Source organism: Achroia grisella, unplaced genomic scaffold, assembly GCF_030625045.1.
Source record: "Achroia grisella isolate CSIRO2021 unplaced genomic scaffold, CSIRO_AGI_Agris_v1 utg778, whole genome shotgun sequence".
NCBI classification, from domain to species: Eukaryota; Metazoa; Arthropoda; class Insecta; order Lepidoptera; family Pyralidae; genus Achroia; species Achroia grisella.
The window spans coordinates 716,865-742,857 of NW_026713018.1; the positions used below are offsets into that span (position 1 = coordinate 716,865).

General features: G+C 33.5%; 1 protein-coding gene across 2 annotated transcripts in view; it reads left to right on the plus strand.

Moving 5' to 3' along the window:
• LOC131850631 (protein singed) overlaps positions 1–25,993 on the plus strand; it is a 96,155-nt gene that overhangs the window by 53,818 nt on the left and 16,344 nt on the right. For both annotated transcript variants that reach the window (XM_059200930.1, XM_059200931.1), the window contains exons 4-6: positions 19,484–19,631; positions 21,317–21,502; positions 23,720–23,948. In XM_059200930.1, the coding sequence (XP_059056913.1) occupies positions 19,484–19,631; positions 21,317–21,502; positions 23,720–23,948 (563 nt within the window). The remainder of the gene's footprint in view (positions 1–19,483; positions 19,632–21,316; positions 21,503–23,719; positions 23,949–25,993) is intronic.

The window sequence follows — 25,993 nt, forward strand, 5'->3', positions numbered from 1 at the left end:
GCGAAGAAAATGATAAGCTTATTTTAATACCTTATTTGATTGTGTTTTTGGAATTTTTAATTCCAAAAATAAAAAAATACTCCTCCTCACTCAGAAAACTGTGCCGTGATATGTCTGAAGAAAGCCTATTACAGGATAGACGAATTCATAGACGACAACATATCAAGTAAATAATTAGTTTATTAGCATACAACGTTATAATTTGTTTATCTCATTGCTTTCTTGATTCAATTATTTTAGAAATATGAAAGCGTAGCGGGTTTTGTATTAATTGCCGCATGCATTCTTATGTGAAATGTGAATACTATAAACATCAGATGGCAATTGTGAGTAGCTATGACGTGGTCTGGTGTTTTGAGTAGTCATGCTCACTAAAATGTCCAGACTTGTGGCGGCGTGGTGGGCCGGGTCATTGGGCCTAAAATATGGTAAATATGGTCGAGCGCAGTGGTGGCTGGCTCATCCGACATACTCGTGAACGGGTGCTGCTTGTGTGGACTGGTCTGCTCTAATCACTATGACTTATTTACTCTTATGAATTGTTTAACCAGTTGTTGTATATTGAATGTTTTTATTTCTATTTTATTATTTCATTGAATTAGTGCTAATCGGTGGTTTGTATTCACACACTTAAACTTAAATTGTAAGTAAGAATAAATTATTTAAAAGAGCAACACACAAGTTTTTTGCTTGTTCTTCTTGTGATGAAACAGCATTCCGAATGAGCGGTAGATTAAAAAAAAAATGTTATGACTATTCAAAAGTGCTTCAATGTAAGTTTATTTGAATAAATGATTTTCTATTCTATTCTATTCTATTCTATTCTGCACTCCAAAAGCGGGGTAATGCAGGGTAAAAGTAGTGTTGAATTTATGTTTATTTTATGTTTTCAGTGTGTAGTTTATGTTTGATTTTTATTTATATATGGTAGTATGTCGTAAATGTTTGCTTTGTGTTGTCCGCCTGGATTTATGTATGTATGTGTATTATTATTATTATTTTATTATGTTTATTGTATATGAAGGTGTCCGCTGAAAACCAGCGTCGTGGCACCCCGTCACGACATATGCTGAGCGGAGACCTAGTTGGTACTCTAATTATTATTATAAAATGTAAATTAAATTTTAAAAATTATTTTCAGTGTACCAAATAAACAATTTTCTTTCTTTCTTTCTTTCTTTCTTTCTTTCTTTCTTTCTTTCAATTAAAATAAATTGTGAGTGTGTTTCAACCGCCATTATCACGGGTAAACTCTCGGGAACTCAGTATATAAATATAAAACATGGTGAGATCCCGTGATTTTTACTAATTATGTTCAAAATATTCAATATATTGAATATTTTAATTATTGTTACTATTACTTTACTGTATATTTACTATTTTACTAATATTGTAAACGCGAAAGTTATATGAGTACGTATGTATAGATAGATTTTTTATTATTTACGACCTCGGTGGTCTAGCGGTCCAGTCTACCGCTTTACGACCGATGGTAGCGGGTTCGATTCCTCGCACGGCACAAACATTTGTATTCATGAGTATGATTGTTTGTATCGGTCTGGGTATTTTCTATGTATAATATGTATGTATTTACGAAAAAAAATATATCTATGTATTTGTATCAGTTGTCTAGGACCCATAACACAAGCTTTAGCTAGCTTAACTTGGGTCTAGATGGCGCTGTGTGAATTGAATTGTGTGAATTTCATTTTTGGGTTTTTGTTTCCAAACACATCAATTCAAATTCAAAATTTATTTATACATTATTCATGTATTCATTATATAGGTGTCTATGTCTAACATTAATTGAAAATCCCGTGCATGAACAACTATTGCCATGCACGCTCGTCATTCAAGTAATCGTTTAGTGAGTAATAGGCTTGCTCGGTAAATATGATTTAATAATGTTTTATAAATTAGTTTTAGTAAAGGCTAACGAACTTACTGCATATACAGAAAGTATTGACCTATTAAGATGATACTTAATTACTCTTAAAATTATTTATTTACTTCTTAAAGTAAAATCATATGTAAATAGATGGTGTCTACACTTTAATGGTTATTTAAATAGTGCGTTGTTAACCGATTTACTTTTATTACACTGTAAACGATCACTTAACAGACGAGCGAGCACGGCGCTACGGGAATTTATATTCAATTCAATATTCATTAACATATTCAATATATTGAATATTAACTTAACACAACTTCGTCTGCATCACACGTACTTGACATTTATCATTATACTAGCTGTTCCCGCGACTTAGTCCGCGTGGAATTTAACTTTATTTTTCTAAAATAAAAGTACCCTGAAGAACTAAACTTATTTTGTTCGTCTTAATTTATTCGTTCCATTCGGTACTGATAGGTTCAAACTAATACATTTACATCCTGCATCATCCCTTATTTTATCCCCATGGGGGTTGAATTTTTCAAAATCCTACTTACGCGAATGTCTTCATCATAGTAGCTCTAATCTTTAATTTCAGTTCGATCAGTCGAAAATCTAAGAAGATTTATACAAACTTTCATCCCCTATTTTATCCCCTAAGGGGTGGAATTTACCAAAATCCTTTCTTAGGGGATGCCTACGTCATAGTAACTTTATGCCTGCAAAGTCTCAGCCCGATCGGTTTAAAATTGACAAAGTTTCATACAAACTTTCATCCCCTATTTTATCCCCTTGGGGGTAGAATTAATCAAAATCCTTTCTTAGCGGATGCCTACGTCATAACATCTACCTGCATGCCAAATTTCAGCCCGATCCGTCCAGTGGTTTGGGCTGTGATAGATCACTATGTCAGTCACCTTTGAGTTATATATATTTAGATTTCGACCAATTTCGATATCTTTTTAAATTATGGTCTATGTATTATTCTGATATATAAGCTATATTACTGTAAAGTTTTAATAAAATTCGTAAGGTTATTTTTGTGAGAAAGAGTAATAAACATCCATACATCCATCAATTGCGCTGTGTTTGTATGCACTGATAAAATCAATTTATTAAATGGATTCCTCTCAGTTGGTAATTAGTTAATTATTGTTTAGAGTATTTTTAAGAATAATTATAATAAGCTTGATATAATGAGACTGACGGTAGATTTGGCATATCATAAGAGTCTGTAATAGACCTACATGAATAAAGATATTTTGAATTTGAATTTGAATGTATCCCTGAATAGGAGTGATGAATTACCAAGTAATTTTTCCATCTGCTTGGGGTTTTTCAAGAAGTCTGGAAAGCGCACTTGACACCTCTGGTAGGCGTCCATAGGCTACCGTAACCCTTTACCTCATACCGGCCATATCTTTTTTATTTTATGGTGGCAACACCACAATAAAATAAAAAATACTTTAAAAATCGGAATAGCTCGGTTGATGGCGGCTCAGATGTTAGTGTTTAGATGCAACAAATGTTGTAAAAGTTCTGCTCATCTCGATATTCCGAACTGACGGTAGATTTGACATATCACAAGAGTCTGTAATAGACCAACATGAATAAAGATATATATATATATATATTTTTTTTCATTTTTTTTTATTTTTTTTTTTTATTTATAAGTATTACTTATTATCGCCAAATTTTGAATTTGAATTTGAAAAAAATTATCGATAACTCGACTTGACTCGACGATCCTCCGGATATGTTTAAGCTAGCTTGCCCACTGCATACTAATCTCATGCAGCTGTGATTCATCGGAAACGATGTTTTGTCTCTTGGCTATGACAGCCTGTGCTTTATAGTCGCGCGTGACTCTTAATATACAGGGGTAATCGTAAAGAAAATCTGTATACCAAGTCATATGCACCAGTTACAATCTATACATATAAATAAAATTGGAGTGTCTGTTTGTAATATTGAAATAACCGTTTTTTACTACATGCATATGAATATACATAGAAATGCGGTACTTTTACCAAAATAATATTTTTTACAATTTTTGTCTGTCTGTTTGTTTCGACTAATCTCTAAAATGTCTGGACCGATTTTGACGGGACTTTTTTTGGCTGATGTAATAAGGAGTAAATTAGGCTATTTTTATTTTAGAAAAGTAAAGTTAAATTCCACGCGGACGAAGTCGCGGGTACAGGCAGTGATACTGTTACGAGTATATACGACCCCCTCATCGATTAAGTTTTATTACGAGTAGTAGTGTAGTTGTCAAATACTGATTGACATTGTTGTAAAATAAGAAAGAAAGAAAGAAAGAAAGAGAGAGAGAGAGAGAAAGAAAGAAAGAATAATATTTTATTCAGTGCAATGTAAAAAATACAATATATTATAAAAAGGACAATAGAATTCTTCTGCTGCAAACATACATATTATTTATTAGTAAACATATCATCTCACATATCATCTCAACAAAAAAGAACAAAAAAGAACCCCACCACAACAGATACATGAAACTGAATGAATCATTTTGACTTTTCCTTCTAATCGGTTTCTAAAGGCGTTATGTTACGTACAGGCTTGCCTGTATATAAACTTACCAGCTATTACCACGAACTTTTATTGTTTGTTTATTTATAAAAATAAATGAAATTTCTAAATTAAAAGACCCCTAAGATTCTATCTGTCTGTCTGTCAACCGATGGATCTATTTTGAATATTATATGTACCTTAGACTTATTATTAAATCATTAGAATCACTTTCTACATTTATCTTTAGGCATAACAGCGTATGAAAGCAGAAATTAAGTTAGGTTCGAGTTGCTTTTCACTCTAGTGACTCGAGTAATTTTTATATTACTCGCACTCGAGTTAAATTTTTGACAACTCGAGTTTCGAGTGACTCGTACCACTCGAGTGGTTTATACCGAGCCGAGTGAGAAATTCAAGATGTGACAAGTTTACCCGCTGTAGGTTCTCTTTGAGATTACGTAAAAATCTGTTTGAGTTGTTACTGTTTAATGTTTTGGTTATTTATGACTGTGTGTTATTAGTAAGTGGTGAAAATAAGTAAAAGTGTAAAAAAAGTACTTGTAATAATAATAATCTCAGGACAATTCACACAGCGCCATCTAGTACCAAGTTAAGCTAGCTAAAGCTTGTGTTATGGGTACTAGACAACTGATACAAATACATAGATTTTTTTTGTAAATACATACATAGAAAACACTCAGACCGATACAAACGATCATACTCATGAATACAAATGTTTGTGCCGTGCGAGGAATCGAACCCGCGACCGTAGTAAAGCGGTGTGCTAAACCGCTAGACCACCGCGACCGTCATTTAAAAAAAAAACAATTGAGTGGTCATTTTTTGATAAATGAAGAACAAAAAAACGTTATTTGTAAGTTTTGCAAATAAAGCTACAAAATTTTGATAATAAATTAACTTTATTTTTGACAAGAAAAAAAGAGTTTATTTTCTCACATGAAAATTGTATTCCGAGTATAATAATAATAATAATCATCTCAGGACAATTCACACAGCGCCATCTAGACCCAAGTTAAGCTAGCTAAAGCTTGTGTTATGGGTACTGGATGACTGATACATATACATAGATGTTTTTTTTTTTGTAAATACATACATATTACACATAGAAAACACCCAGGCCGATACAAACAATCATACTCATGAATACAAATGTTTGTGCCGTGCGAGGAATCGAACCCGCGACCATCGGTCGTAAAGCGGTGTGCTAGACCACTAGAACACCGAGGTCGTCGATTGACTCGAGTCTAAAAAAATCACTCGAGTTTTATCTTCACTCGAGTGGCATTCGAGTGAGAAAGTTACCAGTACCGAGCCAATCGAATGAAAAATGGCACTCGAGTCCCATCACTAAATTAAGTTCTCGAACCGATGACTCGAAGGACATATTTTTGTGTGTGACTAACGCAGCCCATTAAGTTCTTTCCCCATTTTCGTTGTTTATTTAATCTTTAGTCAAAGCACATACATCTTATTTAGTTGTCAGTATACATATGACTCACCCCATTTCTCTCGGAGTGGACAGCGGGGTGAGTCAGACGCCTGAATCACTTTCAGTAAACACTGAAAATAATCAAGACGGTTTAAGTGTACCAGAAATTTTTTTCTTCGTTAATTAATTTTTTCTTCAGAGATTAGCCGGAACAAGCAGACAGACAAAAAATGTGATTTTGGTGTATGTACCGTATTTATATTCATATGCATGTAATAAAAACGGTTATTTCAATATTACAAACAGACACTCCAATTTTATTTATATGTATAGATTTACCATAAAGACTAAACGTGTTTTTTTATGGATGATAATGTAATGGTGCTCCAGCCTGCGCTAAGGGTTTACGCTGGCGGGGCTCCAGTGGAGGATGATAAGATGAGTATGAGGCCAGGTCAGTTAGCCCATCGTGATAAATTCACCAAGAATTTATCACGATGGTTTCCAGGGGGAACAGTGGAGGTCAACCTGACATGGTACATTGCTAGCAATAAGATCATCAGTCCACATTACTAACAAACCCCTTCCCCCATACAACGGGTGTTGAATACATGCTCCCAAAAGAACTAGCAATAAAATTATCAAGTCAGCATAGTAATAGAGAACTAAACCCTCTTATGAGATGGGATACGACTATAATAATGGTATATATATATAATAATAATACGACTATAATATAATAATGTAATGATGATAATGATGTACGATGATATAGAAAATAGCAGTGGTTTACCAAATTCACGCAACGTAACTGAACAAACTTCTCGCCGTCTATACCTAATGTGAGTCCCGAATTATTGATCCCTCTCGCAACACCTATAAGTGCACAGAGGGTGTCCCGTCGGGCTTACCAAATACTGCCAACAATACACGCAAATATCACCTTTATCTATTCAACAATACAGCACATGTTGTTATATTTATGCTATTTGCAGACAAAGATGCGGTGCGTGAGGGCGCAGAATTTTAATGAGCGTTTGACTAAGTTACGCTTCCAAAACTGTTTAAAATGCATACAACAGCGAGGGTTTGAATTGGTATTTTAGGTATTTCGTGTTAGTTAACTAGTTCAATTATTTTAGACTAGCTGTACCCGCGGTATTACTCGCGTGGAATTTATAATCTATATAGTATTCTGATGTATAAGCTATATTACTGTAAAGTTACATCAAAATCCATTCAGTTTTTGCGTGAAAGAATAACAAACATCCATACATACTCACAAACTTTCGCGTTTATAATATTAAAAGATTTGAATTTACTTGTGACTGCGATTTCAATTTCTCTTTCTTTAGAGTGCTCACGCCAATTGTCATATTATATTAATAGATTATAATATTTGATATCCTGTGCAAGAATCATTATGAAAACTAACGATAACCAAAATAATGTATCTATGTTATTTCCTCATGTTTAATCATGGAAATGGAATGTTTGTAGTTTTTATTTATATACCCGAACTAATGCTGTTTGATTTTAGTGCTTTCGATTCAATGACCTTCGTCACACACTTTTAACGTAAATTAGTCCCCTGAACTTGGTTGATAATAAATAAGGCACTGTTATTAGCTATACAGCTGATGTGTTAACTAAACTTCTGCTAAAATTACGGTTTTAATATTACTATTTTGTTTTTTCCGCTGAACTACGAAACTTCGTTGATAAATGATTAATTCATTGACACAATAGTTGTTACTTATACAACTGATTTCACAACTAAATTTCTGTTAAAATTTTGATTTTAAGATTGCTATTTCTGTTTTCTTGGTTCTTATTGTAAAACTTCGTAAAGGTATATTATTATATATGTATAGTGTAAGTTATATATATACAACGATTAGTAATTATAGTACAAAAAATTTGACGTCTATAAGCGGCTAAAAATTCCTTAATAAATAAATTATATTTGAATTAGTAGTAGATATTAACACATCTTTAACTTTAAAATTAAAAGAGAAATACTTTTTCAAAGTAATTTATACAGAATATGGAATACAATCTTTCAACACTGTAATAAGTGTTTTAATCGAACAAACAGTATAGGCGTTTCTCAGGGTAACATTTCTGGACCATTCATTTTAATTATATCTCTAAAATAGTCACTCATCAAATAATACTCATAATCTTTATTCAAATAAACTTAATATAAGCATTTTTTTATTCTATCGCTCATTCGTAAGACTCATCACAAGAAGAACGAGCAATGATCATCGTGTTGCTCTTTTAAATAAGTCATCATCTGCTTCTTCCTTATCCCATTTATTTGGGGTCGTCGTTATATGTTTTTCGCTTCCATTCATCCCTGTTCGCAGTCATCGCGTTATTTACTTCCTTTCTTACCATATCATCTTTTACACAGTCCATCCATCTCTTTTTCGGCCTTTCTCTGCCCTTATAACCATCCACATTCATATGTAACACCTTTCTTAAAATATTATCCTCATTTCTACGCATTACATGCTCTTTTAAATAAGTGTTGTTCAGGATTACATATTTAGGATTTTGTGTGAATACAAACTGTCAGATAGCACCATTGTCAAAAGTAAATAGGTGTTTGGGTAACCTAGAATAACATTCAATTTCTTTATTTTTAAAATTCCTCCCCATATTTTTGTACTATTATAGCATCCCTTTGGCATAGGTTGTATAAACAAAGCGGAGCTCCCTCGTGGCTCGTTTAATTAACCACTCCATGTTGAGGGGTAAACGTTGGTTTGAGTAACCTTTTAGTTTTCTGTTTCTAGTAAGTAGTTTTAGGGTTATGAATCTTATAAGTACGTTTTTTTATTAAGATTGTCAATTATACTATACTAGCTGACACGTATAACTTCGTCTGCATCTTCCTTGACATTTATCATTATATTTATATTTCGCTCAATTTACATATCTTTTAAAATTATAGCCTATGTGTTATTCTGACGTATAAGCTATATTACTGTAAAGTTTCATCAAAATCTGTTCAGTAGTTTTTGCGTGAAAGAGTAACAAACATCAATTAACAACAGCAATCAACTCGCAAACTATTATATTAGTAAGATATATATAATATAATTAGTAGATATGTAACAAAGCTTTAATTAATTACATTAATAATATATATATACATATATTTATTTATCTTTTACACAATTAACTGTATACATGGCGGACTTAATACCTGATGGCATTCTCTACCAGTCAACAGTTGCGTTGATCAGAGATAGTATGGCAATGCAGTTTAATAAGTACAAAATGGATTAATACGGGAAAATAGTATATATATACTAAACCTACTAATATGATATATATAGGAACTGATACCTAAAATACAAGTTTCTACTTAGTTTAGGTACCAGGGAACAATGTAAATTGTAAATATTGGATGCAAAATAAAATTATTATTATTATTACATATATATATATATTTATTATATCTCCCTTTATACGGGGGTAATATATTAAAACACGCGGGCCTTAGCCAAGCATGGATGAGTTATGTGATGAAGATAGAAATTTTCATACTATTCGGCATGTATTTAGTATGACGGCTTTTTGTAATAGGTCTATTGTAGAGGAGGGGATCTGCAACGTGTCTAGGTGTTTATTCAGACTTTTTGGTATAATTCCTGTGGATGACAAAACTATGGGTACTATGTGGATGGTGTGTGCTTTCCATTGTTTTTTTAATTCTATTGCTAGATCTGTGTACTTTGTTAGTTTTTCATTGACTGTGCTTTGTATATTGTGTGTGTTTGGGATGGCTTATTATTATTATTATTATTATTATTATATACGAGTATAATTGGTAAAAGTACCTAAAGTACTTGCATAGATACGTTAATCTATACATCTATACATATAAATTTTTTTTTTTTTTTTAATTTCTTTTTAAATTTAGGGACTTTTGTACCATCTAAGTACATGTCAGTCCCATTGTACCCTAAAACCAATCACTCCATTACCTCACCAGTGAACAAATTGCCTTAGCCGCATCGCCCGAAGGATCGGCTAAAACAGTTTGTATGGCACCAACATCTAATATATTTATTTCATGGTCTGACGTTATTCCATGTCGTAGACTCTCGTTCCTGACACACTCCATCAGCAAATGATAAACATCCTCTATTGTACCACATACTTCACAATTTTGTGAATTGCTTTTTTTCATCAGGTATGCAAACTTTGCCGATGGATAATGTCCAGAACGGAGTCTATGCATTTTTACAATGTAAGAACGTGTACCCTTCACATAATTGCACCAAGGCACCCGGGGAGGTTCTTTCTGTATTGTTTTGTACCAAATGCCCTTAGAATGAGATATACTATCAAAATGGGTTTTCCATTTCTCAAATACAATTCTTTTGAATTTATGCATAATTTCGGAATAATAAGGAGCTATCTCTGTTGGTCTGCCATTTAAGACTGCTGATTTGGACAACCGATCTGCCTCCTCATTCCCTTTTATTCCTATGTGTGATGGAATCCACTGAAAATTCACTTGCACATTGTTCTGATTACACCAAAATATTTGTTCCAGAATTGTGTAAGCTGTCGTTACACCTCTGTGTCCAGAGGCGCAGCGAGCTAAATGAAACAATGCACTTTTACTGTCTGTTAGAACAACAAATTTTTGATATCTCTGTGCAATCGCATGTGACATTGCTTCCGAAATAGCAACCAATTCCACGGACATTATGGACACACTCGACTCTAATTTAAATGTTCCTATAATCTTTCTGGTCTGATCATAAAAAGCCGCTCCCTGTCCACTCACACATTTTGAGCCATCAGTATAAATCCGATGCCAACTACTAAATTTTTTGCATAGTTCTATTATAATGTTACTCCTCATTAAATTTATATCCTGATCAGTTTTTGAACCTTTCAGACATGACAGATCATAATTTATATTGATATTGATGTAGGTTACCCAAACATTTAACCTGAACATTTCTAATGGGTAAGATGCTTGTACATTATCAGATTTTGAGTCATTGTAAGTTGTTACAAGAAGCGGCTTTTTTTTCTTTTCCCAATAGGTTACTTGAGAAAGAGTACTAAGCTTAACAATTGATTGTGTAGTTACATTATTTGACCATGATAACATTTTCAAGTTATATTTGTATGCTAAATACAATCTTCTTAGATATAATGGTGGAATACAAAGTTCGCATTCCATTACATGAATAGGAGTAGATTTTATAAATCCTCCTATAATTCTCATGGCTTGATTTTGTATTTTATCAAGTTTGTATATATGAGTTTTGGCGCAATTATCATAAATAAAATTTCCATAATCCAATCTGCTTCTTATTAGTGAAATATATAAAGTACGTAAATGTTTTGGGTGCATGCCCCAACCAGATCCAGCTAACACCCTTAAGACATTTAAATATTTATTACATTTTTCTGTAATTTCATTAACATGCTTTCTCCACAGTAATGATCTGTCCAACCAAAAACCCAAATACTTAATGCACTCTACAGATGACAAAGAAATATTGTTAATTTCTAGTTTAATTTGCTGTTTTCTATGTCCTCGACTAAATGTACAGAATTTTGTTTTTGGAATCGAAAGTTCTAAGCCAAGTTCTTGTAATATATCATTGATCATGTTTAACGCCTGTTGAATATTGTATTGACAAGTATTCAGATCTTTATGATTGAAAAATATCACAAAATCATCGGCATATTGTGCTATTTCTACACTTTGTATTTTTTTACAAATTTCATATGTAACTATATTGAATAAAAGGGGAGACAATGGATCACCTTGGGCTAAGCCTTGATCTGTACTTCTAATGATTTCTTTGCCGTTACATTTTATTTTGAGATTACGTTTACTCAAAAAGGACCAAATATATTTACAAAACCTAGCTCCAGTTCCCAGATTATCAAGAACAGATACTACCTTGCTAACCATTACATTATTGTAGGCGTTTTCTACGTCTAAAAAGCAGGCTACTGTTGCCTCATTTTTTGAAAAACCGCTTTGTATATAACTAACTAGTCTAACCAGACAATCTAAGCATGATTGAGCTTTCCTGAACCCAGACGTAAACGGTGACAATACTAATTCTTTTTCTATGTACCATTCGATTCTTTTTCCTAACATAGCATGAAACAGCTTACATAAACAAGACATGAGAGATATCGGTCTCCATTTCGATTCACCACCTGACTCATTATTTAATTTAGGGATAGGGACAACTGTTATATTACGCCATTGAGTGGGTACAACTCCGAAATTAAATATACAATTATACAAATTAAGCAAGAACAGTTTTCCGCAATCAGGTAAATTGTATATCATTGAATAAGTGATTTGATCGTCTCCAGGTGCAGTGTCTTTCTTTTTTAAGCAAGCTATTAGTTCATCTAGTGTAAATTTGGATTCCAGTAAATCATTTTGAGACTCCAATATAGGTGCTACATTAACTACAGTATCTGGGGCTAAAGAACAAAGTAGGTTTTCACTTACATTAACAGGAGGGTATGTTTTATTTTGTGATCTTCCCTTTAACCAACGCATTCGTCGCCATATATCTCTGACTGATGTGGATTCGTTAACGTTGTTACAAAATTCTTGCCAATGAATGAATTTAGCTTGATTAATAAGTCGAGTGGCTTCGCCTATTTTTTCTTCTAATTTGGTCAAGTTATTTGGGGTTGGATTTCGCCTAAATGTACTTAATGCAAGCCGACGTTGTGCTACTACTTCAGATAACTTAGGTGTCCAAAAAGGTTTAGGTTTAAAGGTTTTCGCCGGGTCTGTATAAACTTTGATTAACGGAATGTGACGTTCCACCGCTTTATTAATTTGACACTCAAAATAATCATATGCTTCTTGTATATTAAAATCCCTCCACTCTTTTATATTAAAATTTGCCAATGGCTCAACCAAATATTGACTGTAGGCGTTCCAGTCTGCCCTTTTAAAGTTACGTTTGTTTTCAAATTTTGTGATATTTTCAAAATTCATAGACATTTTGATCATAATGTGATCACTATCAAGGTTTTCATTTAGGGTCTGCCAGTTAAAATCAATAGCAAGATGAGATGATACAAATGTAATATCAGGGGAAGAATTTTGTAGATTATTATTTACAAGTTTTATTCTAGTGGGTCTACCATTATTAAGGGTTGTATAGCCTGTCTCGAGGGAAGAGTCCTGTAATTGTATACCTCTAGTATCATTTTTATAGGACCAATTCGTATGATGGCCATTAAAATCACCTGCAATTATGGATTTATTTTGAACCAGAGAAAATAAACTGTTCCAATCTGCTAAATTGGTATGAACAGAGGAAGGACAATATATTGACAGAACATTTTCTAAATTTTTGCAATTCAATATTTTAACCCATAAAATTTCTATTCCGGGATTATTTAAGTAAGTTGGGTTTACATAAGCCTGAATTGTTTTGTGACATAAAATTGCTACTCCACCGTACGAATCAGACCTATCTTTTCGAAATACATTATACCCACTAATATTCAGTGAAGTTGTTACATCTAACCACGTTTCACTCAGAATAGCAATGTGTATTTTATTTTGATTTAAAATTATTTCAAAACTATTGAGCTTTGGGCGCAGACTTTGACAATTCCACTGAATTATGTTAACGTCAGACCTTTTAGCTACTTTATCCATTATATTGAAATATCTTTTCTATAATTTTGCCATCCGTAAAAATATTCATCACAAAAGATTTGCATTCCTGAAAAGTAATTTTACCCAATTGAACAATCTTGTCTTCTACAGTATCACGGGACATAATCACTTGCTTAAATTTGCATAATAACCTCATAAAGTTAAAGTCCAGCTTTTCCTTTCTATTAGTTTCTTGATTTATTTCAACTTCATTCTCCACAGCAGTTGGTTGTTCACTGTTTAATAATACGTCCTTCGCATTTGTAATTGATTTACTGTGTTTATTCATTTCTTTTCTTTCATCTTTTTTATTCGATGTTACTGTCTGTCGTGATGTATTTATTTCTTGATCTTCCTCTGCACTTTTTTCAGATACATTTACTTCACCTGATTGTGAGTATATGTTTCCTCTAATCACTACATCGCTATAGGTCTTCCTAGCAATATTCGGCGTCTCTGTATTCATATTAGGATCTGGTCTTACATTAGTGGTTTCTATTTCTGACTCAATACCTTTTCTCGCATCACTTAACATACTTTTTAAGGCATTTCTATAAGAAACATTTTCTGTACTCATTAAATGTCGGATTCTTTTCTCTTTTACAAACATTGGACAAGTTTTATCTAGTGACATATGTCGACCCTTACAATTGACACATTTATATTCAGTTGTTTCACAGTTATCATGATGTGCACCACATTTTGGACATAGATTTTTATTTATAGGACAAAATTTCCTGATATGACCAAATTTCCAGCAACCTGAACATTGCGTAACTGGAAATACATATGCCTCAATTTTAAAACGGCAACCATAAGCGTAAACATGTTGTGGCAAACACGAACCTTTAAAACCTATTCGAATCGTTTCGCTATCTACCCATTTTCCTTCACTATCTTGTCTTTTTAGTCTCCGCACTTCCATTATATCTTGTGTCGATTGAAGGACTTTTCGTAACTCATCATTGTCCATGCCAATTTCAATTCCCTTTAGTATTCCATAAGATATATTAGTCTCGTTTGTAAATTGACTTCGATAACCCAGTTTCATAAGGTTTTCGGATTGAATCAGACTCATAGCACAGTCTTTATCACTGAACCCTATTAAAACTTTATACGGGCTCTTATACTTGATTTTAATAACGTTTTTAATTTTCTCTTCTCTTAGTAACCGCGCCAGTGCCATTTGCTTAGGTAAAATATGTTGTGACGTAACACATATTTCAGGATTTTCTTCCATTACGTCAAGGCTTCTTGACTTGTCATGTGTCACTACAGAATTACTTCTTATCAATTGTTTCTTCTTCCTACTTATCACCGTTGTAAAGTCATCATCACTACCTTCTTCACTATTTTCTCGCACCCTCTTCTCATTCCGCCGAATTTGGTTTGCCTCACTATGTTCTACCTCCATATTATCATTTTCCATTAACTCATTCAATTCCTGTTCACATTGTTTAATAATTTCCGAATCACTCGCATCGTCATCACTATTTAATATATTAGGTTCATCGTCTTCATTATTTTCACTCATTTTCACATTTACCCAAGTAGGTAGATACCGATAATTTAATAATTTCGCTTAAACAATTAAAAATAAGGTGCACGTGCGTCTACTTCGGCTTCCTGCACGGAACTGATACATATAAATAAAATTGGAGCGTCTGTTTGTAATATTAAAATAACCATTTTTTACTACATGCATATGAATATAAATACGGTACGTATACCAAAATAAATTTTTTTACAATTTTTGTCTGTCTGTTTGTTCCGGCTAATCTCTGGAATGGCACCGATTTTGACGGGACTTTTTTTGCCAGGTAACTAATGTAATAATGAGTAACTTAGGCTACTTTTATTTTAGAAAAATTCCACGCGGACGTGGTCGCGGGAACAGCTAGTACATTATAAAAAAACCTAAACACGGACGTAAACAAAATATAAAGACGTAAGAACAATCCGCTTGATGTCTTGAATCTGACTGTCCATTTATCATAGATTTCACATTCACTAAGAAGGAATTTTAAATTTTACAACACTAGCTGGTACTGCGTCTTCGCCTGCGTGGAATTTTACTTTCTTTTTATTAAAATAAAAGAAAGCTATATATAAATTAGCCTAAGTTACTCCTTATTATATTAGCTATCTGCGAGTTAGGGTCCCATCAAAATCGGTGCAGTCAAACAATTGTCAATTTTAGATATTACTAGTAATATCCTGCTACTTCGTCCAGGTGGAATTACTATTAATAAGATTTCTAATATAAATATATCCTACCTTAGCTATCTGCTTACATTATCAAAATCGGTCTAGCCGTTTCAGAGATTATATTAAAATTAATATTTCTAAAATAATAATAGCCTACTTTAGTACATTAGCTATCTGTGTTCCTTATCAATCTCAGTACAGCCGTTTCAGACTTTTAAGAAGAATGAAACGACAGACATCCAGTCAATTTTTTTTATTATTTTCTTTTTGTTATAAGAACCGCCTTACATCCAAAAGTTAATTTAAAAAATTACCTATCTCTCTGTCGTTTCAATGCCTAAAACAGTTGGATGGTGTATACGTATATGTATGCATATTCATATACATTTAGTGAAAAGATGTTAATTTTAAATTACAAACAGACACATGTATTTTTATTTGTCTGTATATCTATACATCTATACATATAAATAAAATTGAAGTGTCTGTTTGTAATATTGAAATAACCGTTTTCTACTACATGCATATGAATATAAATGCGGTACACCAAAATAACATTTTTTTAACATTTTTGTCTGTCTGTCTGTCGGTTTGTTTGTTCCGGCTAATCTCTGAAATGGCTGAACCGATTTTTACGGGACTTTCTTTAGCAGATAGCTGATGTAATAAGGAGTAACTTAGGCTACTCTTATTTTAGAAAATAATGTTAAATTCCACGCGGACGAAGTCGCGGGTACAGCTAGTTTACAATAAGACACAAAATGAGATATTTATTTATTTATTTATTTATTTATTTATTCATTTCAATATTACAACACCATTACAGTATATCCAAATCGGTGTCGCAACTTAGTACAGTATACATTCATATATATATCAATTTATAACATAACATATTTTATTACATAATATAAACATTATAAAAATTCTAGATACTTTTGAATGGCTTCTGTGATCTTCGGCAGACTACAATCAAAAATATCAATATCATTTCTGATATTGTTCAGTATCTCTAAAGCACGGGTTACAGGTGAATATTTTAGTAAATTGGTCCTGGCTACCGGAATACTGAATAAAACGGAAATAATATAGATGATCAAGATGTTTTTGTCGTTCGTTTTATATCTTTTTCGTAATACGTTTGGTTCGATCCTCAGTTTCGAGTCGATTTTGGTTGAGGTTCAGAGTTATATCTTATTATTAAATAGCTGCTCGCCACGACTTCGCCCGGGATGTATGGAACATATAGCTGAAACAAACAGACCGACAGACAGACGTTGAATTTTGACGGGACTTTTTATGTGAATGTACTAAGAAGTAACTTAGGCTACTTTTATTTTAGAAAAAAATCTTTTATTTAAAAAAAAAAGTTAAATCCACGCGGAAGAAATCGCGGGAACAGCTAGTATTAAATATGATACATTCTGTTGTAAGTTCATACATTATCGCCTAGTCATGTAGGTGTGAAATTTGCCAGGTATCTAATGTACTAAGGAGTAACTTAGGCTACTTCTATTTTAGAAAAAAATCTTTCATTTAAAAAAAAATAAAGTTAAATGCCACGCGGAAGAAGTCGCGGGAACAGCTAGTATATGACACATTCTGTTGTAAATTCATACATCATCGCCTAGTCATGTAGGTGTGAAATTTGCCAGGTATCTAATGTACTAAGGAGTAACTTAGGCTACTTTCATTTTAGAAAAAATCTTTCATTTAAAAAAAAATAAAGTTAAATCCACGCGGAAGCAGTCGCGGGAACAGCTAGTATTAAATATGATACATTCTGTTGTGAATTCATACATTATCGCCTAGTCATGTAGGTGTGAAATTTGCCAGGTATCTAATGTACTAAGGAGTAACTTAGGCTACTTTCATTTTAGAAAAAAATCTTTTATTTAAAAAAAAATAAAGTTAAATCCACGCGGAAGAAGTCGCGGGAACAGCTAGTATTAAATATGATACATTATGTTGTGAATTCATACATTATCGCCTAGTCATGTAGGTGTGAAATTTGCCAGGTATCCAATGTACTAAGGAGTAACTTAGGCTACTTTCATTTTAGAAAAAAAATTTTATTTAAAAAAAAATAAAGTTAAATCCACGCGGAAGAAGTCGCGGGAACAGCTAGTATATGACACATTCTGTTGTAAATTCATACATTATCGCCTAGTCATGTAGGTGTGAAATTTGCCAGGTATCCAATGTACTAAGGAGTAACTTAGGCTACTTTCATTTTAGAAAAAAAATTTTATTTAAAAAAAAAATAAAGTTAAATCCACGCGGAAGAAGTCGCGGGAACAGCTAGTATATGACACATTCTGTTGTAAATTCATACATTATCGCCTAGTCATGTAGGTGTGAAATTTGCCAGGTATCTAATGTACTAAGGAGTAACTTAGGCTACTTTTATTTTAGAAAAAAATCTTTATTTAAAAAAAAATAAAGTTAAATCCACGCGGAAGAAGTCGCGGGAACAGCTAGTATTAAATATGATACATTCTGTTGTGAATTCATACATTATCGCCTAGTCATGTAGGTGTGAAATAAAATCTAGTGACTGCATGTTTTTTAAAGCTTTCACATGACCTCATTATTGGGAATGATTAAGTGGAAATCAAATCAAACGTTAACATTTGATAGTGTTCACAAGTTCATTTACATAATCGACAGCCTCGGTTGTCTAGTAGTACTATCCGATGGTCGTGGGTTCGATTCCTCGCACGGTACAAACATTTGTATTCATGAGTATGATTGTTTGAATCGGTCTGGGTGTTTTCTATGTATCATCCATCTTAATTTGTTTAACTTATATCAATTTTCGGTTGGGGGCCTAGTGATCTGTATTACAGGTTATGCCTATCTCAGACACCAGCTCCTCACAGCAAATCGATTGAAATAATAAATTTAAGTATTTTACTATAAAGAATACTACATGTATTGTTGCCATCATGTTTGTGAGGAGAAATAAATAAATCATATTATTATTATTATTTTTGTTATATTATTTTTTCTCGACTTTCGCCGGTAATCTTGGTATGTACGGGCCTAAGCCAAGTACATAACAATGTTCTATTTCAGTTGGATATACCATAATACAAATGTAGGCCTAATCTGTCTGTAGAAACTTTCTAACAATGCGGCATGTGTTTAGAACTACAGCCTTCTGTAGTTGGCAGTATATATTAGGGGGCAAGTTCAGGGTGTTTATTGACTGATGCATGTGTTTCGGTATGACACCTGTAGTTGTATTATTATTATATGTATTTATTTACAAAAAAAATGTATCCATGTATTTATATCAGTTGTCTAGTACCCATAACACAAGCTCTGCTTAGCTTGGGACTAGATGGCGATGTGTGAATTGTCCTGGCATATTATGATTATTTTTTAAACTTAAAAAAAATCTCATCTCCCCTCTTAAGGAGAGGAGATGGCAACTTACCCCCGGCAGAAGCACAGTCGGCACATTTCCCCACCTTTAGAATATTTTTCATTGCAGCTCAGCTCCTATTGGTCGTATCGTAATGTTATAGAGCTTAAAGCCTTCCTCGACAAATGGACTATCCAACACAAAAATAAATTTTCAATTCGAACTAGTAGTTCCTGAGATTAGCGCGTTCAAACAAACAAACTCTTCAGCTTTATAATCTTAGTATATATTAAGGTTAGTTTAATATGTTGCTGTAACGAATAGCTTCCTCCACAGTGTGTCTGATGACAACAGCGGCCGGTGGGCGCTGCGCAACGTGGAGCGAGGTTACTACCTCGGCTCCAGCTCCGACAAGCTATGCTGTACTGCCAAGGTGCCAGGGGACGCGGAGCTGTGGCACGTACATCTGGCTGCTAGACCGCAGGTAACCATCTGTCGCCTTTAGATAATAATGATAATTCACACATCGCCATCTAGTCCCAAGTTAAGCTAGCTAAAGGTTGTATTATGAGTACTTGTTGGAAACTATTCTATTCTATACAATACATAGTGTTTTTTTTTTGTAAATACATGCATATTATACTTTGGAAACACCGAGACCGATACAAACAATCATGCTCATGAATACAAATATTTGTACCATGCGAGGAATCGAACCCGCGACCATCGGAAGTGAAGCTAAACCGGTAGACCACCGAAGCCGTCAATTCAATAGGCCGTATCTTCCTTCCTATAAAGTTAAACATCCACTGCAGTGGGAACTAATAACAGCATTGTAGAGGAAACGTTGTATGTATTTAGCGACGTTCAACTACGGATATGATGGGAAAGTTTATGAGACAATCGTACGACACCAGACAGACAGACATTATACAAATAAGGACTTGTACAGTTTGGTTTGTTTCTTGTTTAACAACATATGGAATTATTTGATTATTATAAAGTTAATTAAATAAAAATAATATATAATTTTAATAAGTAACTTTTGTTTAATTTATAATATTGGTAGTATCTAATGTCTTAAATAATTTAAAAAAACCACATATAACAATTAGAATTCAAAATATCTTTAATCATGTGGGTCCCACACATGTTAATTGTAGCGGAATTAAACAAAATAATATAAATCGAGTTTTTAAAAGTGCTTATATTAAGTTTATTTGAATAAAGATTATTTCTATTTCTAACACATAGGCTATAATTTAAAAATATTACATAAATTTGGCGAAATATAATGATAAATGTCAAGTAAGTCTAATGCAGACGAAGTTGCGCTGGTCAGATAGTTGAATATAAAGATTACGATGATTGGTTCACCCGTTATAGAATAGAAAATCATTTATTCAAATAAACTTAATTTTAAGCACTTTTGAATAGTCAACATTTTTTTTTTTAATCTACCGCTTATTCGGAAACCTATAAGGATAAGCAAGAAACTTGTGTGTCGCTCTTTTAAACAATCCTTGTAAGTTCACATTATAATTCGAAACGTGTGAATACAAACTACCAACCAGCACTAATTCATCACCATCGGAAGTAAGGTTTTCACTCGTCATTAGAGTTGAGTATCATACTCCTGAATATCGTCCATAGAAAACACCGACCATACAAACAAATACTTATGAATACAAGTTTGCATCGAGCTAGGAATCGAACCCGCGACCATCGGAACTAAGGTTTTTCCCTTCTCATCATTAGAGTTGAGTATCATACTCATGAATATCGTCCATAGAAAACACCGACCATACAAACAAATAATTATGAATACAATTTTGCATCGGGCTAGGAATGGAACCCGCGACCATCGGAACTAAGGTTTTTCCCTTCTCGTCATTAGAGTTGAGTATCATACTCCTGAATATCGTCCATAGAAAACACCGACCATACAAACAAATACTTATGAATACAAGTTTGCATCGAGCTAGGAATCGAACCCGCGACCATCGGAAGTAAGGCTTTCACTTCTCATTATTAATTCCCTTCACCACCACGTGGGCTAGGAATCGAACCCGCGACCATCGGATGTAACTCTATCACACCTAATGAGCTAATGAGCTCGCTTCATAACTACATCTTTTGGCATCATCTCACACAGCATCACATTTCCAGATGAACCTGCGTTCCATCGGCCGCAAGCGCTTCGCCCATCTCTCCGAGACCCTGGATGAGATACACGTCGACGCTAATGTGCCCTGGGGTGAGGACACGCTGTTCACCCTGGAGTTCAGGGCTGATGAAGGCGGGAAGTACGCCTTACACACGTGCAATAACAAGTACTTGAGCGCCGGCGGAAAGGTGAGAGTTTAAAATATTTTCAAGAAGGGTATATTAAGGTTTTTTAAGGCTATTTGTTCACTGGTGAGGTAATGGAGTACAGTTTTAGAGTACAATGGGACTGGCATGTACTTTTTTTTTTATTAATAATATGTTTGCCCTTGATCTTACCTCATCTGATGGTAAATGATGGCAAGACCTAGGATTACTTAGATTGTACAGAAGTCCCTAAATTAAAAAAAAGTTTTTATAAGGGTCGGCAACGCGCAAGTGATACCCCTTTTTTTTACTTGAGAATCTTCACATAATCGACTACGTACGTTTGTGAAGAAAAGATAACACTTTTCGAGACTTGCTGGCTGAACGGATTGTGATGAAATTTAAATTGAAAATAGATTATGTAACCAGGACGGATATATCATTTTTAAAAGCCGAAGTCACGTGCGTACTATAAAATCAAGTTACCGCCTGTATAAGTTTGTTATTTTATATAGAAGCTTTAGTACTCGAGCTACATACTAGATGGCGCTGTGTTAAAAGTAGACGTCGATATGGTTTCGTTGTATTACTGTGTATATATGTACGCCATTTTGTAAAAATAAAGCCCTTTTTTTTTAAGTTCAGCAATCCAACATCGCTGGTTGTTTTATTTATTCACACCAGAGGACGCTGTAGTAGTCCAGAGTTTAGTGTTGGGTTGTACACCGCCGCTGTCTTGTCACTTATATCTTCTAAATACAACGCATTTTAATGCAATTTTTAGCAATTGATAAAATGATTTAAGATAATGGTATATGTTTAATACATATACATCCGAGAAAAGCCGGGGCGGGTAGTTAGTTTAAAATAAACGAAAATATACACATAGCAATATATGACGAGGTGACGAAGTCTCATGAACACAAGTTCCTAGAAAAAAATTCAAATGTGTTATAAAATATTTTGTTTGTAAAAAAGCTTATTATAAAAATGAAGAATTTATAAATGATAATAATGTTTTTGTAGAAAATATCTAACTTAAAATTCATAGCGCTGACAATGTTATCTGATTGAACAGAGATTAAGTGCGTAGCGGTTTCTATGTTGAATGTCGCATGCCTAATCCTTGTTGTTAATTAAATGTAACTAAATCGATATTTATTTAAAAGAGCAACACACAAGTTTCTTGCTCATTCTTCTTGTGATGAATCTGCATTCCGATAGAATAAAAAAACTTGACTATTCAAAAGTGTTTATATTAAGTTTGTTTGAATAAAGATTATTTCTGTTTCTGTTTCTACAAACATAAACGGGAACAAACCAGCGACCGACAGAACAGACAGCTGAACCACTACACTAACTAGATAATTTTTAATTAACGTAGAATTTAGGCAATATAGTTTTATAATGTTTATTTCTTAAAAAGGCTCATCAAAAATCGAACCTACATCTGAAATGAAGCAAAATAACCGCTATTGTGATCAACGACAATACTGCTGGGGTAACAATGCACTATTCGCTATAGAACTGACGCAGACAGACAAACAAACAATAGCAGACGGCGCGACGGCGGCTCGCTAGCATCAGTTGTTATCTCGAATATTGTTTGCATATATGAGAATAGTTTGATTTAGAATCATTGTTTGTTACTATCTATAATAATAAATAAAATTGAAATGCCTGTTTGCAATTTAAAATTAACAGTATTTCACTAAATGCCATATAAAAATAAATAGCCCTGGACAATTAACACAGCGCCATCTAGACCCACGGTAAGCAGAGCTTGTGTTATGGGTACTAAACGACTGATAGAAGTACTTAGATATATTTTGTAAATACATACGTAATATATATCGAAAACACCCAGACAGATACAAACAATCATACTCATAAATACAAGTCGAACCTGCGACCATCGGATAGCGAAAATGTAAAATGGTAAAGCGATATGCTAAACCGCTAGACCACCGAGGTTTGATATGAGCATATACGGTACTTGTATAAAAAAAATTACTGTCTGTTTGTTCTTGCTACTCTCTAACACGAACTATTCTTTGGATAAATTCTTCCTGAGATAAAAACCATCGCTCCTAAGAATATCCTTCAATTCTTGTCCCTGACGGGCCTGGGCAGTGAACTGAAAAAAGGACGAGCACAATATATATATGCAGGACCTACTGCTACAGGTCTAAAGCACCTGACATTAGCCTAAACCTCTTAATAAAAAAATACATAAACTGTAATATGACCTTGTTCCAGCTCTTGGACACCTGCACACCCGTGTGCCTCTTCAGCGCGGAGTACCACGCGGGAGCGCTAGCTCTCCGGGACGGTACCGGAGCCTATCTGGCTCCCATCGGCTCCAAGGCCGTCCTCAAGACGCGCTCCACAGCCGTCACCAGGGACGAGCTGTTCTCCCTGGAGGACAGCCTCCCGCAGGCTGCCTTCGTGGCCGCACTGAACGAGAAATATGTGTCCGTTAAACAAGGTTAGTAGTTATCTACTACTGTGTCACGAGAATTTTATATATATATATATATATATATATATATATATATAATTCTCGTGTCACAGTTTACGTTCTCTTCCGAAACGGCTTGACCGATTCTCATGAAATTTTGTGAGCGTATTAAGTAGGTCTGAGAATCGGCCAACATCTATTTTTCATCCCCCTAAATGTTAGGGGTAGTCCACCCCTAAATATTTTTTTTAAACGCTGGCGGAGTAGAATAGGAAATCATTTATTCAAATAAACTTACATTGAAGCACTTTTGAATAGTCATAACATTTTTTTTTAATCTACCGCTCATTCGGAATGCTGTCTCATCACAAGAAGAACAACCAAGAAACTTGTGTGTTGCTCTTTTAAATAATTTATTCTTACTTACAATTTAAGTTTAAGTGTGTGAATACAAACCACCGATTAGCAGTAATTCAATGAAATAATAAAGTATAAATAAGAAATAATAGAGTATAACAAGACGAGCGTGAGTTATAGTGGGCTAACTGATTAGGTCAGTTAGCCCACTGGTAAATTCACCTAGAATATATCAAGATAGTTTGCCGGTGGAACCGCGTGGAGGTCAACCTGACATGGTACATTGCTACCAATGGGGTTGATAACCCCACGTTGCTAACAATTCCAATCCTATATAATAATAATATTCAGATTTATTTAACTCAAACAATAAATTGTTACTATTGCTGATTATAATAAAATTAAAAGTATTAATCAAGACAAAACGGTCTACAACTCAGAGAGGGCAGCGATTCTCTGTTATTCTGTTATAGCCTTTCTCAGAAAACGATTAAAATAAAATATTAATACCATATAAGTTTAAAACCGTCCTCTACTAACAAAATCAAAAAATAATTTTGACAATAACAAAATTACAAACTACAAATTACTCATTGAACTTGAAAATTACACATACGCAAAATTAGAAATCTTAAAATTATACTATATATATATATATATAGAGTACTAATTATATATGACCACTGGGTGACCACTAGTAATAATAAAAGCTTAGAACAATCTTCGCCATCCAGTGCCACACTAAGCGAAGCGTGTGTTATGGATACTGGACAATAGATATTTACTTAAATATATACTAGCTGCCCCGCGCGACTTCGTCTGCATCACACTTATCATTATATATCGTCCAATTTATATAATATATTTTTAAATTATAACATATATGATATTTTACCTCCTTAAGGGTAAAATTTTGAATGTCATATTTATTCATATTTAATCAACAGCCTCACAAATAAGTTTCAAGCTTTTAACTTCAAAAATGACGATCTTTCATCCCCACTTTCAACCCCTTACAACCCCTTTTTCGCATTCAATAATAGCCTATGTCCTTTCTCAGGGTTTAAAGTGTACCAAATATCATTCAAATCGGTCCAGTAGTATCGTGAAAGCGAGATAAACAGACAGACAGAGTTACTTTGGCATTTATAATATTAGTAAGGATGTTTGTACCGTGCGAGGAATAGAACCTGTTACCATCGGAAGTAGAGCTCAGTCAGAGACATGAGAAGGCAATTTAAAACGCGACAATAATATGCATAGAATAGAATAGAATAGAAAATCATTTATTCAAATAAACTTAATTTAAGCACTTTTGAATAGTCAACATTTTTTTAAATCTACCGCTTATTCGGAAATCTGTCTCATCACAAGAAGAATAAGCAAGAAACTTGTGTGTTGCTCTTTTAAACAATCCTTGTAAGTTTACATTTACAAGTCGAAACGTGTGAATACAAACTACCAACCAGCACTAATTTATTTAGGCTCAAATATAAAAACACAATAGTGTTTCATCATGTATTTTATTATTTGTATTTTGTGTAATATATGTAGATATCTATAGTAATTGTATATGTATGTATATATATATATATAACTTTTATTAATGTTTATTTTATTTATTATTGTATATTTTATTTATTATTGTATATTTTATTATAATTATAATATAATTCGAACTTTATTTAATATGTTGAATTTTAAATATTTTATTT